The following is a 14,497-nucleotide window of genomic DNA, read 5'->3' on the forward strand; positions in this document are numbered from 1 at the left end:
GTAAAATCCAGGGAGGGAAGGTAAGAAATTATCAGATAAAATAATTTCCTGACATTTGTTTTCTTTTATATCTATAGGAGTCCATCAATGCATACAATGAGCCAAACAGCACAAAGTTTGTTTTCATGTTAAGCACACGTGCTGGTGGTCTTGGCATTAATCTTGCTACTGCTGATGTAGTAATTTTGTATGATTCAGATTGGAATCCCCAAGTAGATCTCCAGGCTATGGTAAGAGAACAGTAAATACATTCTTAATATTTTCTTAGAGCTTAATATTTTCATTAGAGCAAGCTAATGCTCTGTAAATGTCAGAGACTTAACCCAGTAGAGTTTTTTCTCTGACCTAATAATTCAGAGAGGGTGTTTTGTAGGTGATCTCTCATCTAAAGCAGGATATCTCTATCTCATAGCTTTGCCATATCTTAGAACCTTGGAGTCTAGCTGTATCCTGTGCATCCTGATGGCAGAAGGGGGGGATAGAGTTGAGGATTGCCTAGGAAATTTTTTATGGGTCAGACCTGAAAGTCACAATCATTGGCCAGCACTTAATCACATAGCGTAACTGGGTGCAAGGGAATTGGCAAATTATAGTATAGTTGTGCCTTAGGAGGAAAGGGAAACAGGTTTGGTGAGCTACAAACCTTCCTACCATGTTGGATGCTTAAAATTTATACCCCTGTGTGGGAGTTCTTTGGCTAGAACAGGAAGATCATTCTTAGGTTGAGAAAATTTATGATCTGTAGATTAATATGGAAACTTACAAATTCTTAAGTTTGATACTGTTAATGACTTGACCCATGGTATTGGTGACCATAACTCTGGCGTTGGTTGCTTTTATCCTATACTCTATAAGGGTGGTTGAGGAAAATTGATCAGTTACAAATAGGGATGTTTTGTAAGAATGTGTTTTGTGAATTTAAGTTAAACAGAAATGGAATTCAAATTAATTTGACTACTTGTATGTAGTTATTTGGGTGAATTTAAAGACTAGGATATTTATGTTTGTGGAGTTCTTTTTATTTATGTCACTTATTTCCCTAATATCAGTGAAAATTTATATATGATTTAGGTAGAAAAACAATTTGAATCTAAACCTAAGAAAAATAGATTAAAAAAAAACCCTTATCATCCAACTTAATTATAATTTTGTCTTTCTTATTTGGAGACATGTGAATTTTATTTATTATTTACTTATTTTTAAGATTTTATTTATGTGAGAGAGAGCGGGAGCTGGGGGAGGAGCAGAGGGGAAAGGGATGTGGGGTTTGGTCTCAGGACCCTGAGATCATGACCTGAGCAGAAATTAAGAGTTGGATGCTCAACGGACTGAGCCACCCAGGCGCCCCTGGAAACATGTGAATTTTATATCAGTATAATCTAGTGAAAGTAACCAGATAGTTTCTCACGGATTCAGCATCTGTTGTGTTCCATACCTTCTAAAAGTTTTCCTTTGATAACCAATTAATTTGATTGAAATGGAGAAACTTTGAGAATCTAGGAAATACTAACCTAATACAAATTTATTTTTAGGATAGTTTTGTTACATTAAGAACTTCCACACTTGAGAATATTTTAATTTTGCTTTTCAGTATACACGGTCATATGTTATTTATGTAATTTTTAACTGTATTCAAAATAACGTAATTTGCCTAGGACCGAGCACATAGAATTGGACAAACCAAGACCGTTAGAGTGTTCCGCTTTATAACTGATAACACTGTGGAAGAAAGAATAGTGGAACGTGCTGAGATGAAACTCAGACTGGATTCAATAGTCATTCAACAAGGTGAGCCTTAGAGCTTTAAAAAATTTACCAAGTTGGATTAACAAATATTTTTTTCCTAGATTTTTTAGGAGGTTCTTGTCATTGAGCATCTATGGAATCAAGTTGGCAGCCTGAACAATATTCATATTCCAGAAAATAGTAAGTTTTAGTTTTAATAAGAGGATAGGTATGGGCTCAGGAAGGTTGAAGTTTGCATATTGGCTTTGCCAGTCAGCAGTTCTTTTATACCATCTAAGCCTGTTTCCTCATCTGTTAAATGGGGATAAAGAGAATTAAAGTTTAGTATTTTTAAGGATTAAAGGGGGAAATGTATATAAAATACCCAGCATTCAGTGTGGTACATATTAAATAGAGCTGTGGTGAGTATAATTTACATGTACTAAAAAGTACTCTGTTAATTATTCTGGGGTAAAATGAAGAAATAAAAATGAAACTCAAAGAATCTGATGTTATTTTTTTTTCCTAGTCTGCAACTATTTACTGAACAGCCACCAGATGCGAGGCATTGTTCTTAGTGCTGAGAATACAATGGTGAAAGAAAGCAACAAATGTTCTTACTCTCATGGAGTTTATAATTTAGTGAGAGGGGAGACCCAGAATAAACATTTATGTAAATAGGACTAGAGGGTGAGAGTGGGAATCCTCAGTAACCTCAGGCTCATATTGGTTTCTTTCATTCTCAAATTTGCATTATGAGCATGTACTTTTAATCTGTCTATAAGGAGAGATACACTGTGTATATTGTTAGCTGATGATTCCGTATTGTGTGACTTCATTTTGTTAACCGGCTTTTAATTTCCAGGTAAGTAAAGGAATGTTATATTTCTTTCATATTCTGTTAATGCCAACCATAGTGTTAGCTACATCTCTAAATATGTGAAATAAATGATGGCTTATTGTTAGTTTTTATTAATAATTACTTATTATCAAGTGCTTACTTTGTGCCAAGCAAGGTACTAAATACTTTGCATCCATTATCTCCTTTAGCCAGCTTGAGGTTGGCATGAGAAGTAGAGGCAAGTCACTTGTTTACTGTTCATGTAGCTAGGAAGTGATGCATCTAAGACCAAGAACTATATTAACTATTAGAGGGAAGTGTTTACTTATGAAAGTCTCTGGAGCCTGCCAAACAGAAAGGTTTCTCATGGTAATGTAATGGCTAGTTCTTTTCCCCCTCACATTCTTCATCCATGTTTTTAGAAAAACATTTGCCTTGTAATATTTTAATTATTCTCATCTGTGAAACACTTTTTAAAAAAAGAATGAAAATTTATAATCAACTTAGAAAAGCTGTTTGAGTTTTTTTACTTAGTTTTTTGGTTTTGGGGGGGCAAATTTTAGAGCGAAATTTTGTGCTAATAGCTTTGTAGGCATTAGTCACATAGCAAGCCTTAAGTGTATACCTTTGTATTACTGTTTGTGGAGTGTAAGGGGTGTAATTAAAAATAATGAGAAATCGTAGAACTGCTTTATGTCTGAATAGCTGCTCCTCTGTCCAATGGGGAAGTAGTTTCAATAAGACTGAGAACATTTTGATAGTGAGATCGCTTTCAAACCAAAGAAACGTTCTAAAGATAAATCCTAACTTTGAAAGTCATAGATGTTGGTGGATTCTGTTAGGGATCCAAAGCCATGATACACGAGCCTTTAAGATCCAGGAGAACAACTTCGGTCTTCATTCATTCATTACAAGTTGGTTGGAATACAAAAATTGAAGCTTTATGTAAGTTTATGTGAATGGCCCTTTAGGGTAGAAATAATTCTTTATGGTATTTTGGTTTGTTTGTTTTGATTCCTGTATTTTTGAAAACACAAATTACAGGGTTGGCCAAATTCCTACCAATTGAAGAGCTTAGTTTTCTTAGGTTGAATGTCTTCTATGATCAAAATAAGAGTTTCAGTTCTTAAGATTAGGAAATTTTCAGAAATTGATGTGTATTTCAGTCCTTAGCTAAAGCTTGGTAATATGAAGGTTTTTTTGTACTTCACCTTTTTGTCTTGTTTTTTGTGCTTTTCTAAGAAAAAGCTGATGGAGTATTGGTATTAATGTCTTTCTGCTTATCAGAAACTTCTTGTCTTTATAATGATCTCATCTGTTGATACTTTAAAAAATCTTGCTAATAATTTTTATTTTCAAACATCCCAACTTTTGCTATTATTCCGCCCATTCAAGAATACATTTTTTTGAGATGGTATACAGTAGGCTTCATTATGTAATAGGTTAACTTTAGAATATTTCAAAGCTTACAACTAAGAATCTGACATTGATTTATGTGAAAATGAAAATTATCAGAAGTAAATAAATGATGGATGCTTGAGGCAAAATACATGGTATTACATCTAACATTTAAAGTTCCAAGTTTTCAGTAAAGCAGACTTTGTTCGATTAACATTATACAACACTTTTTTTTTTTTCAGGAAGGCTTGTGGATCAGAATCTGAACAAAATTGGAAAAGATGAAATGCTTCAAATGATTAGACATGGGGCAACACATGTATTTGCTTCAAAAGAAAGTGAGATTACTGATGAGGATATTGATGGTATTTTGGAAAGAGGTGCAAAGAAGGTGAGGAATAGGTTAAATGATAATGTTTTTAATATATAAAATGTTTTAAATCAGGACTGTTTGAGGAAATACTTGTTAGGTGAACCAAAAAAAGCTTTTATGTACTGCAAAGCCTAACTTATTTTAACTACAATTCTCAAGTTTTTTTTTTTTATTCTCAATCTAATAGGGTGTTTTTTTCCCGTAGACTGCAGAGATGAATGAAAAGCTCTCCAAGATGGGTGAAAGCTCACTTAGAAACTTTACAATGGATACAGAGTCGAGTGTTTATAACTTTGAAGGAGAGGATTACAGAGAAAAACAAAAGGTAATTTTTGAAAGACATTTTGATTACTTGAAGACTTTATTTTACTTGAAACTTGGAATTTTAAGTGTTAGGTGTAATGCCGTGTAAATTTGTCTCAACGCAGTCATTTCTATATATTCACATCTAAATCATTTTCATTTTTACATGTAATGTTGAATTTTCAGTTAGTAAACTCTGAAATGTTTTCAAAATTTATGTTATGAGGCTTACTGTATACATTTATAGTTGAAATATATTGTGTGGGGTGATTTATAATTGGAATCTTTGAAAATTAAAATAATTGGCAAAAAAATTGCCACAACCTTACTAGATTTTTTTTTTTAAACAGAATTGCATGGTAATAATTAAAGGGAAAAAACTTCCTAGTTTCTTAAGTAATATTTGTTAGTATTAGAAAATACCTACAAGTTGGAAGAAAAAAAATAGTTCTACTCAATGTTATTTCTGTTGACATTTAGGCTTGTATATCCTCTGAATTTTTTCTAGGCTAAATACATATCTACATTTTTCTCCTAGTTTGGGTTATAGCATATATTCTGTAGGTCGTCCCCCAACCCCCGAATGTTCTCCATTTGGTCAAGAAATACTTGCTGTATATCTATGCTATTCACTAGACACTGTCCTATGTATTAATTACATAGTTTTGAGCAAAGTAGCATAGTCCTAGCCTCGTAGAGCTTATAGTCCAGGATCTAACGAGTATCTCACTAACAAACAACATTTGTAATGATGTACACAGTGAGTTGTGTTCACTTAAGATTTGCGACTGTAAATAATTAAAGTTGGTGATACGAATTGTTTCCCGTATGCTAGATTGCATTCACAGAGTGGATTGAGCCACCTAAACGAGAAAGAAAAGCCAACTATGCTGTTGATGCCTATTTTAGGGAAGCTCTTCGTGTCAGTGAACCCAAAGCACCCAAGGTGAGTTGATAGAGCAGTAAAATATCCAAAAATATCGAAATGTAAATTTTTTTCTTATATTCTATTTTTTTTAAGATTTTAATTTTTTAAAATTTATTTGCGAGAGAGAGGGGGAGAGAGACCACACAAGCGGGGGGAGTGGCAGGCAGAGGTAGAAGCAGGCTCCCTCCTGATCGAGGAGCCCAGTGCAGGACTCGATCCCACAACCCTGGTATCATGACCTGAACTGAAGGCAGACACTTAACTGACTGAGCCACCCAGGCGTCCCTTTTTTTCTTATATTCTTACAGTTAAATCAGATTGAGAATTAGAATCTTTTGTGGCTTCTTACAGTGTATTTCCTTCAGTTTTTGTTAAAAAGTTTTCTAAAAATTAGTTGTGAATGTATACATTTAAAGTTTGATTAATGTTCATTATTTTTTTTTAAAGATTTTATTTATTCATTTGAGACACAGAGATACATAGAGTGAGAGAGAGAGCATGAGCAGGGGGAGAGGCAGAGGGAGAGGGAGAAGCAGGCTCCCCCTGAGCCAGGAGCCCTATGTGGGGCTCGATCCCAGGACTCTGGGATCATGACCTGAGCTGAAGGCAGATGCTTAACAATCTGAGCCACCCAGGTGCCCCTCATGTTCATTATTAATGATAGATTCAATTGCTTGGAGAATTGGCCATCATAGTTTATGGAAAAGGGAAGATTACAATTAAAGCAAAAGAATTTCTTTTTTATGGATGATAATTGTTTTTTTACTCTAGGCTCCTCGACCTCCAAAACAACCTAATGTTCAGGATTTCCAGTTCTTTCCTCCACGTTTATTTGAATTATTGGAAAAAGAAATTCTCTATTACAGAAAAACTATTGGGTATAAGGTAATGGGAATAACACTGTTCATACTAATCTGGTTTGTTTTAAATTTAAAACAAATTTTCGTTTTGTTTTTTCATGGTTGTATTAAAACGTGTAAAATATCATTTGGTTGGTTAAGAATTTAGTTCATCACATAATTCCTAAAATCTGCTGATGGATGACATAAAAAAATATTTTTTTTAGGTGCCTCGAAATCCTGACCTACCAAATGCAGCACAGGCACAAAAAGAAGAACAGCTTAAAATTGATGAAGCTGAACCCCTTAATGATGAAGAGTTAGAGGAAAAAGAGAAGCTTCTAACACAGGTATATAGAGTCTTTATTCAAAATAAAATTTAGTAACCATTACTTTGTAAGGTACTGTGTTTAGGTCATGTTGGGGTATACAAAGAAGTACAAGTTTTTTCTTTCGAAAATGGAGTAATTGGAAATGATAAAGCATGAGCATATGGGTATATGCTACATTTTGATTGTCAGTAGTTGTTGAGGTAGTTGAGTAGATTTGTAGATTTGCACCAGCCTTGGTAGAGTGGATATCCTTTTGATTACCTTTCTTCTGGTATTCATTTTTTTTTCCTCTGACTCTTCCACATTGGAACAGTACTAAGTTACTGTTCTTAATTACAGGTCTCTATTTAGTACTCTTTTGTTTAACAGTCTTTATAGTTTAATCAGGGTCTTTTACAATCTTGCCTTAACCTATTTTTGAAGCTTTATTTTTCTTCCATTTTCCCACTTGATACATCTTTGCTCTTCAGTCTTAATGTTTATTGCTGTTTGCAAACTCCTGCTATTCCTTCAGAGCTCAGCAAAAATGTTACTTTTTCATTCAGCATTCCTTACTTAAGCTCTTCCACTGAGATTTAATTGCTTGGTTATGTAAGCAATATGTGATGTATTGCTGAAAATGCACATGTAGGTGTATGAAAAGTTACCACTTTAAAAGAACTTAAAACCTAAGAGTAATTGAAAATTTTCTAATACTTTAGAAATATTGGTATGTGTAATAGCATCTTATCCATGTTCAGTGTGCTGTTGTTAAATGTTTTGTTTCCATTGCCTTGAAGGGATTTACCAATTGGAATAAGAGAGATTTTAATCAGTTTATCAAAGCTAATGAGAAGTGGGGTCGTGATGATATTGAAAATATAGCAAGAGAAGTAGAAGGAAAAACTCCGGAAGAAGTAATTGAGTATTCAGGTAATTCTTTTATTATTTTAATAGATATAAGAATGTTCTCAGGTTTTTGGAGAGCTGTTGAGTTCAGATTTTATTATTCTGAATTACGTTTTGATAAGCTAAATTTTGCCACCACTTTTAGGGCCTTATATTTTGTGTTTTTAAAAAACTGAGTTGGAAAATGTTCTCTTTTTTAAAATGGCATAGTTGTTACTATTTTTTTTTTTTTTACCCTAGCCAACTGGCTATTGCTAAGAAAATAATAGGTCACTGAATAATTGTGCTTTCATTTTATTTTATTTTCTTATTTTTTTATTTTTTTAAAGATTTTATTTATTTATTTGACAGAGAGAGACACAGCGAGAGAGGGAACACAAGCAGGGGGAGTGGGAGAGGGAGAAGCAGGCTTCCCGTGGAGCAGGGAGCCTGATGCGGGGCTCGATCCCAGGACCCTGGCCTGGGATCATGACCTGAGCCGAAGGCAGACGCTTAACGACTGAGCCACCCAGGCGCTCCATTTTATTTTTTTCTATAACTTCTCAAGTACTATGTGCCTGTGTTTCCTGAAATCACTTGGATTGTCAAGTGAGGAGGTAGTTGTGCGGCGATGAGTGTGCTTAGAATTCAAGAATAGAAATTTAAGAGTTGGGAGATACTTAAATCATCCAGTTCATCTCATTTTTTTTACAGTTAAGGAAACTGAGAAATTAAATAATTGACTTATTTGTAGTATTAGATGTGAGAGAAATGGAAACATTTCTTCATCCTTAGCAAATTATTTACAATAAATTATTTATATTTTCCCCATTTTGTCCACTTGCCCCATCTGTCCAATTTTTACTCTTTTACCAGCTGTATTCTGGGAAAGATGCAATGAACTCCAGGACATAGAGAAGATTATGGCTCAGATTGAAAGGGGAGAGGCAAGAATTCAAAGAAGAATTAGTATCAAAAAAGCACTTGATACGAAGGTACTTTGTGTATTAATAAATATGGTAGTTAGTGATACAACTCCTATCTGAGAATATGCGAGTTCAAGTAACTTTTTTTTTTTTTTTTTTTTAAGATTTTATTTATTTATTTGAGAGAGAGAATGAGACAGAGAGAGAGAACATGAGAGGGGGGAGGATCAGAGGGAGAAGCAGACTCCCTGCTGAGCAGGGAGTCCGATGCGGGACTCGATCCCGGGACTCCAGGATCATGACCTGAGCCGAAGGCAGTCGCTTAACCAACTGAGCCACCCAGGCGCCCCTCAAGTAACTTTTTAAAAGGAAATGAGTGCTGTGTATTGTGTAAGACTGATGAATCACAGACCTGTACCCCTGAAACAAATAATACATTGTATTAATAATGAAATGAAATGGTTTAAAATGAAGATTTTCTTCAAAGAACAATATTCAAATGTTATAGGTATTCTCAACAGAATTTACCTTAGTACTTCAGTTGATATATCTGAGAGTCCCTATGATTAGCTTTTTCCTACAAAGTCTGAGCCTGTATTTCTCTTTAGAATAATAAAGACTATGAAGTTGTTTTCACAGCAAAGGTTATATAATGCGATTGAGGTGCTTTGGATAGAAAATTCTGATTTTGGAATGGAACATTTTTAGCTAATTTTATTAAAGCTAAGTTTGAAATACAGATTATATAGGATTTATATTTTATATAAAATTTTACTTGATAGATTGGACGGTACAAAGCACCTTTTCATCAGCTGAGAATATCATATGGTACTAATAAAGGGAAAAACTACACTGAAGAAGAGGATCGTTTCCTAATTTGTATGCTTCACAAACTTGGATTCGATAAAGAAAACGTTTATGATGAATTACGACAGTGTATTCGCAATTCTCCTCAGTTCAGATTTGACTGGTTTCTTAAGTCCAGAACTGCAATGGTGAGTCCCTGGGCCTTTCTGTGTAATGTAGCAAACAGTTCAGAGTAAGTATTGGTTAATATTCTTTAAGGTAAGTAACTTATTAAGAGAAAATTGTGGTTTCACCCCATCTTTGGAGTACATTTTTGTTACAGTACTGTAAGTATCATGGGTTAAATCAGTTCCTTAGAAAACCGTTCTCATCTACAGTTAAAAATCTATTACCATGGATAACTTAAAAAAATTTCTTGGTTCCATCCTCTTTTAATATCACATACCTTTTACCATCACTACATAGGATAAGGACTCATTTTTTTTACTTTAATCAGGTTCTAAATAGGAAACATCACCATCAGTTTCACCTTCTGAATGTGATGATCATAATTTAAAACTTGTATTTTTCAGATAATTTTGGTTTTATAAATGAACACATTTCTATGAAGAAAGAAAGAACTCATATTCAGGCATTTGCCTGTCTGGATTATTTTAAAATAGCTTAATGTAGTAAAACACTTTATTTTCAATACGAGAGTGTTTCTGATAAGTTCCATTCCTAATGACCTAAAGTTGTAATTCAGGAAAGTTTAGCTTTGATGAATTGCCCTTTTTATTATGCATTTTACCATTTTGAAGCTTTTAACTTCCATCTTGTGTTCTTTAGGATGATAATGCCCAAAATGTTTTGTATTCTTAAGTTTGGGATATACTGGGGTAGGCAAAGTTTAAACATTTTATATAGTGAGATTTTCTCTCAGTGTATTTAAAGTATGTTATCACTCTTCAAGATTGGGGACAGTACACAGTCTTTTCATGTTTGACCACTGAAGGGTTATTTTTCACTAAACATTAACAGTGGCTACTGTTTGTGTATCCTTGTTTGGGAAATGTTGCATTATAAATGCATTATAAATAAAATTTGAGGAAAGACTGATTCAGTTGCTACAGCTCTATGTTCTTTCTTTAAGTGGGAACAATTTATATAGCTAATAAGAATGATTTTGTAGTGAGTGAAACAAAATGCAGTATCACGTTGATTTACCAGTACAGTACCATGGTCTAAAACTCTTATTTCCAGACACGTTTCATGTTAGAGCACACATAAGAAATGATTGTATGTGAATGGCCCCTTCTGATAAATACTCTTGCCTTAGAGCCAAGAGTATTCAGACCGTAGCACATCTGTACCACATTCTGGCATGTGTGCCTCAGTTTACCTGTTAAGTGCAGAACTTTAATGTTGTAGTTTATTACCTTCTATCTCTAGATTATATTGCAAATATTTCTAAACCTTGTATGGTGTCTTCTGTAACATAGTATTTTTAAATGCTTTTGTTGTGGTTTGTGTGTTTTTACAAGAAAACCATTTTGTTTACAAAAGTAAGTAGTCGGCAATGATGCAAAAGGACTTCTGTTTTTTTCAGAGTTACATACTGCTGCTACACTACACTTTATACAACCTCCACAGAGAGTTGTAGATGGCTAGAGAGAGATGATGTGGATCTCAGCTATTTTTCCACAATTGGGAAAGCTGGCATTTGGTACACTGACTACCATGATCCTAGTAACTGTGCTTTTAAGGGAAAGAGGATATACACTTATTAAAGTTCTGGTTGATTTTGACCCTGAAATAGGTGCACTTATATTATAGGTTTGGATATATAGGCTAGTTCTCAGGCATAGATACTAAGTAGCAGTGTAGCATATATTGTTTATTTTCACTGCTTGAATTTGTAAGGGAAGGAAGGATTTAAGAAGACAAATAACAGTATGATTTTAAATAATGAAGTAAAAACATCTCTTTATCCTCATAGCATGGATTATATAAAAATCAGTTCTTTTGGCTGTTTTAGATTTTATCTGGGGGGGAATGTATAATTACATACTACCCTATTAAAGTGTTACAATTTTAAAACCTAGGTGTCATGAAAACTTGTAGGTGGAAAATACATGTTTACCATATAAATTTATCTTTATAATTTAGGAGCTCCAGAGGAGGTGTAACACCTTAATTACCTTGATTGAAAGAGAAAACATGGAACTAGAAGAAAAGGAGAAGGCAGAGAAAAAGAAGAGAGGACCAAAACCTTCAGTAAGTATTCATGAATATGTAAATATTTTCTTGGAAGACTTGTCTTTGTTAGAGTTTGAACATTACTTGGCTGTCATTGATGTGTTAGTCTTTTTTGTAAATGCAGCCTTGAGTTGCTTTTAAAAGTATAAATTAAATTTGATTGCGTCGTGTGGGGAATATCACGTTATGATGGTATTCCATAATTTGGGGATTCATGAAAATCTGGGAAGGTATGTCTTGTGAATGCCAAGAGCCTATACTTGACCTAGGGAGTGGACTGCAAGGTATAAATTAGAACATGTAAAGAAATAATAGGAAAGCAGTGGCTTTACAACCTCTACTAACTTCTGAGATTTAGTTTATTGTCCCAGTGATACCTTAGCAATGTGAAAACAGGTATTTTAGGAGGAAAAAAAAAGTCATCTTTTTATTTAGTAGTAATTTAGAAAGTCATGAGTAAATGAATGCCTGAGTAATGTCTGGTATTTATGTAAAACCTCATAAAATAATTAGTACTGCTTTCTTTTAGTATGAGGGCATGTTATATTTGTTTGGTATATTGATTTACTATTACAGATTACTTCATTGGCATTAAAATTTTTGTGTTTGTAAAAGGAGTAGATAAGAACTTGGAGAATTAAGATTATTCTGGGTAAGAAAGTCTAATACTTGTTACCGTGTAGCAGTTATTAGTAAAGTAAAAGAGTCCATATATTTTACCTTTAATATTAGTCTTGTGATGAAAAGGAATCCTTCTGTTCATTTGCAGACACAGAAACGTAAAATGGATGGAGCACCTGATGGTCGAGGAAGAAAAAAGAAGCTGAAACTATGAATACATATTTGTTTCATAATCACTAACTTTAAACCAGTAGTTCTTTAATTTACGGGTCTTCATAAGATGTACTGTACAATGCTCAATTGTTATGTCATTCAAAGACATCAGGTTCATCTGTTTACTGAGCTTAGAAACATAGTATGTAGTTCCACTTTTTTAAATGCAACAGCTGTGCTGAAATTTTTTTTTATCATTAACACTTGAAGTAATAAAACAGGCTTCATTTATTAATAAATGTTTCATTTGATTTATTTTTCTGTTATAGTTGCATTTGTGAAGATTGTGACTTTGTTTATCAGCTATAATTTCTACACTCAAAGCTTAAAAAACAAGCAAACAGCTAAAAAAATTGCAAATAACATTTGTCCCTTTGGTCTTCACTTAGTTGTGTAATTGTTTTAATTCACTTTGCCTTTGCAGAAATTTGGGTATCTTTGTAGTGCTATATAGAGTCTCATCTGGGAAGATTATGTAAATTGCATTCTCCTTGATTATTACATGGGTAGAATGGAACAAAAGGCAAGACAAATTATCATTAAATTCTATGCATATTTCTGTTATGCTTTCTGTTTCTGTAGTTGGTTCTGAGGTGTGAATATGCCCTATTCTGTTGGAAGACTGACCTTTTAGTTGTATAGCCAAAGACATTTAGTATTTTCTGGTTCCTTAAAGTGTTACTGTACTATTTTGTAAAAGGAATATTATTTTTAATTGTTTGGTAAATGTTTTGACAAATTACCTTCTCGAAGCAGCCACAACTTAGAAAGATAATGTCAAAACTAAGGTGATTTTTTGTTTTTTTAAAAAGACCCAGCCAGAATAAAGTATGGATTTGTCATACTGTTAAATTGAAATTGGTAACAGAATGCGTGTCCCCTTCCAGTTTACCTTGAGTTTTTAGAGTAATTGAAATTTTTATATTTTAAAATAATTTCTAAGTGTGAACGGCAAGATTGAGTGTAATACCAGTTTTTATTTTCTATGAACAGACTTGATAAACTGGAGACCCTGAAGCAGGATTACCCAAATTGTAGTGTCAGGATTTTAGCTGTACCAGAGGCCTTTATGTGCTACACATAATTTGTATAAAGTTTTATATGTGCAAATTGGGTACATAAACAGTTCTCCATTTTTCTAAGGGAATGCAATAAATGTAGCATCGTGAATAAATATAACTTTTATAATCCTAAAGTGGTCTTTTCTTTCCATTTCTTTAATTTTCTTAATTTGATTTTTCCCCCCTTAGGACATTATCTCTTTACCTTAGATTTCTTCTAAAATTTCTGTCATTTGTCACTGTTGTCAGCCCACACATAATTGAGGTTTTTATGTATAGTGCTGATTTCTAAAGTATTACTAATACTGCTTACGTTTGCAAAATGTGGAGTTGTTGCTGTGTCAAGCAAAATCAAGTGTTTATGGTAAATTGTAATTTGAGTTTCTGTTCTGCTCCCCCCAAATTGACCTCGTTTTAACCTTGGATTCTGGAAACAGTTATGGGTCTAATGTATTCAAAATTTGAGGAAATGGTTACTTTTTCATGAAAAGCGCTATTATTCTTAAGAGTAGTGGCCTAATTTTGGACAACCTACTTGGAAAACCATAAGGCTGAAGAAAACTATGGAAGTCACCAAAGAAATGTTTTCAAGAGGAAAAGAAACAGGCTAATACCATCTGGTTGGGGTGGGGCATTCGGAGTAGGAGTGGGAAAACACAGAGTGGGAATGTATTAAAGGAATCAAGTATAGTGCTTAGCCCTTGAGGGCTGAGAGACTAAAATAGAAACATACAAAGGGAAACAATTGAAAAAAGCATGAAAGAAAAATATCCAAATTCAGCATTGTAATTAGCCAAAGTATGAGACATTTCTTTTCCACGGGTCAATTAGGAAGTTATTGCATATTTAAGAATAGAGCCATGATTCTGATTATATTGCTAATTAAGAGAAGGAAAAATTAGCTAAAAGTACTTTCAAAAGAGGGAAAATGGTAGAGGAGTTAGACTCAAAATTGGAAATGAGTTTCTAATTGATAACCCTCAATTTTCAGTTGAAGAGCTAGGTATCCAAAAATAGAATAGTGC

At 33.6% G+C, this 14,497-nt stretch overlaps 1 protein-coding gene across 1 annotated transcript in view; it reads left to right on the forward strand.

Moving 5' to 3' along the window:
* SMARCA5 (SWI/SNF related, matrix associated, actin dependent regulator of chromatin, subfamily a, member 5) overlaps positions 1–13,606 on the forward strand; it is a 41,023-nt gene extending 27,417 nt beyond the window's left edge. The window contains exons 14-25 of the mRNA XM_032412913.1: positions 78–230; positions 1,656–1,788; positions 4,207–4,355; positions 4,543–4,662; positions 5,476–5,586; positions 6,340–6,453; positions 6,635–6,757; positions 7,519–7,651; positions 8,483–8,601; positions 9,315–9,527; positions 11,488–11,595; positions 12,347–13,606. Of these exons, the coding sequence (XP_032268804.1) occupies positions 78–230; positions 1,656–1,788; positions 4,207–4,355; positions 4,543–4,662; positions 5,476–5,586; positions 6,340–6,453; positions 6,635–6,757; positions 7,519–7,651; positions 8,483–8,601; positions 9,315–9,527; positions 11,488–11,595; positions 12,347–12,412 (1,542 nt within the window). The 3' untranslated portion in view covers positions 12,413–13,606. The remainder of the gene's footprint in view (positions 1–77; positions 231–1,655; positions 1,789–4,206; positions 4,356–4,542; positions 4,663–5,475; positions 5,587–6,339; positions 6,454–6,634; positions 6,758–7,518; positions 7,652–8,482; positions 8,602–9,314; positions 9,528–11,487; positions 11,596–12,346) is intronic.
* The last annotated feature ends 891 nt before the right edge of the window (positions 13,607–14,497 follow it).

This window comes from Phoca vitulina, unplaced genomic scaffold (genome assembly GCF_004348235.1).
Source record: "Phoca vitulina isolate PV1807 unplaced genomic scaffold, GSC_HSeal_1.0 scaffold14, whole genome shotgun sequence".
NCBI classification, from domain to species: Eukaryota; Metazoa; Chordata; class Mammalia; order Carnivora; family Phocidae; genus Phoca; species Phoca vitulina.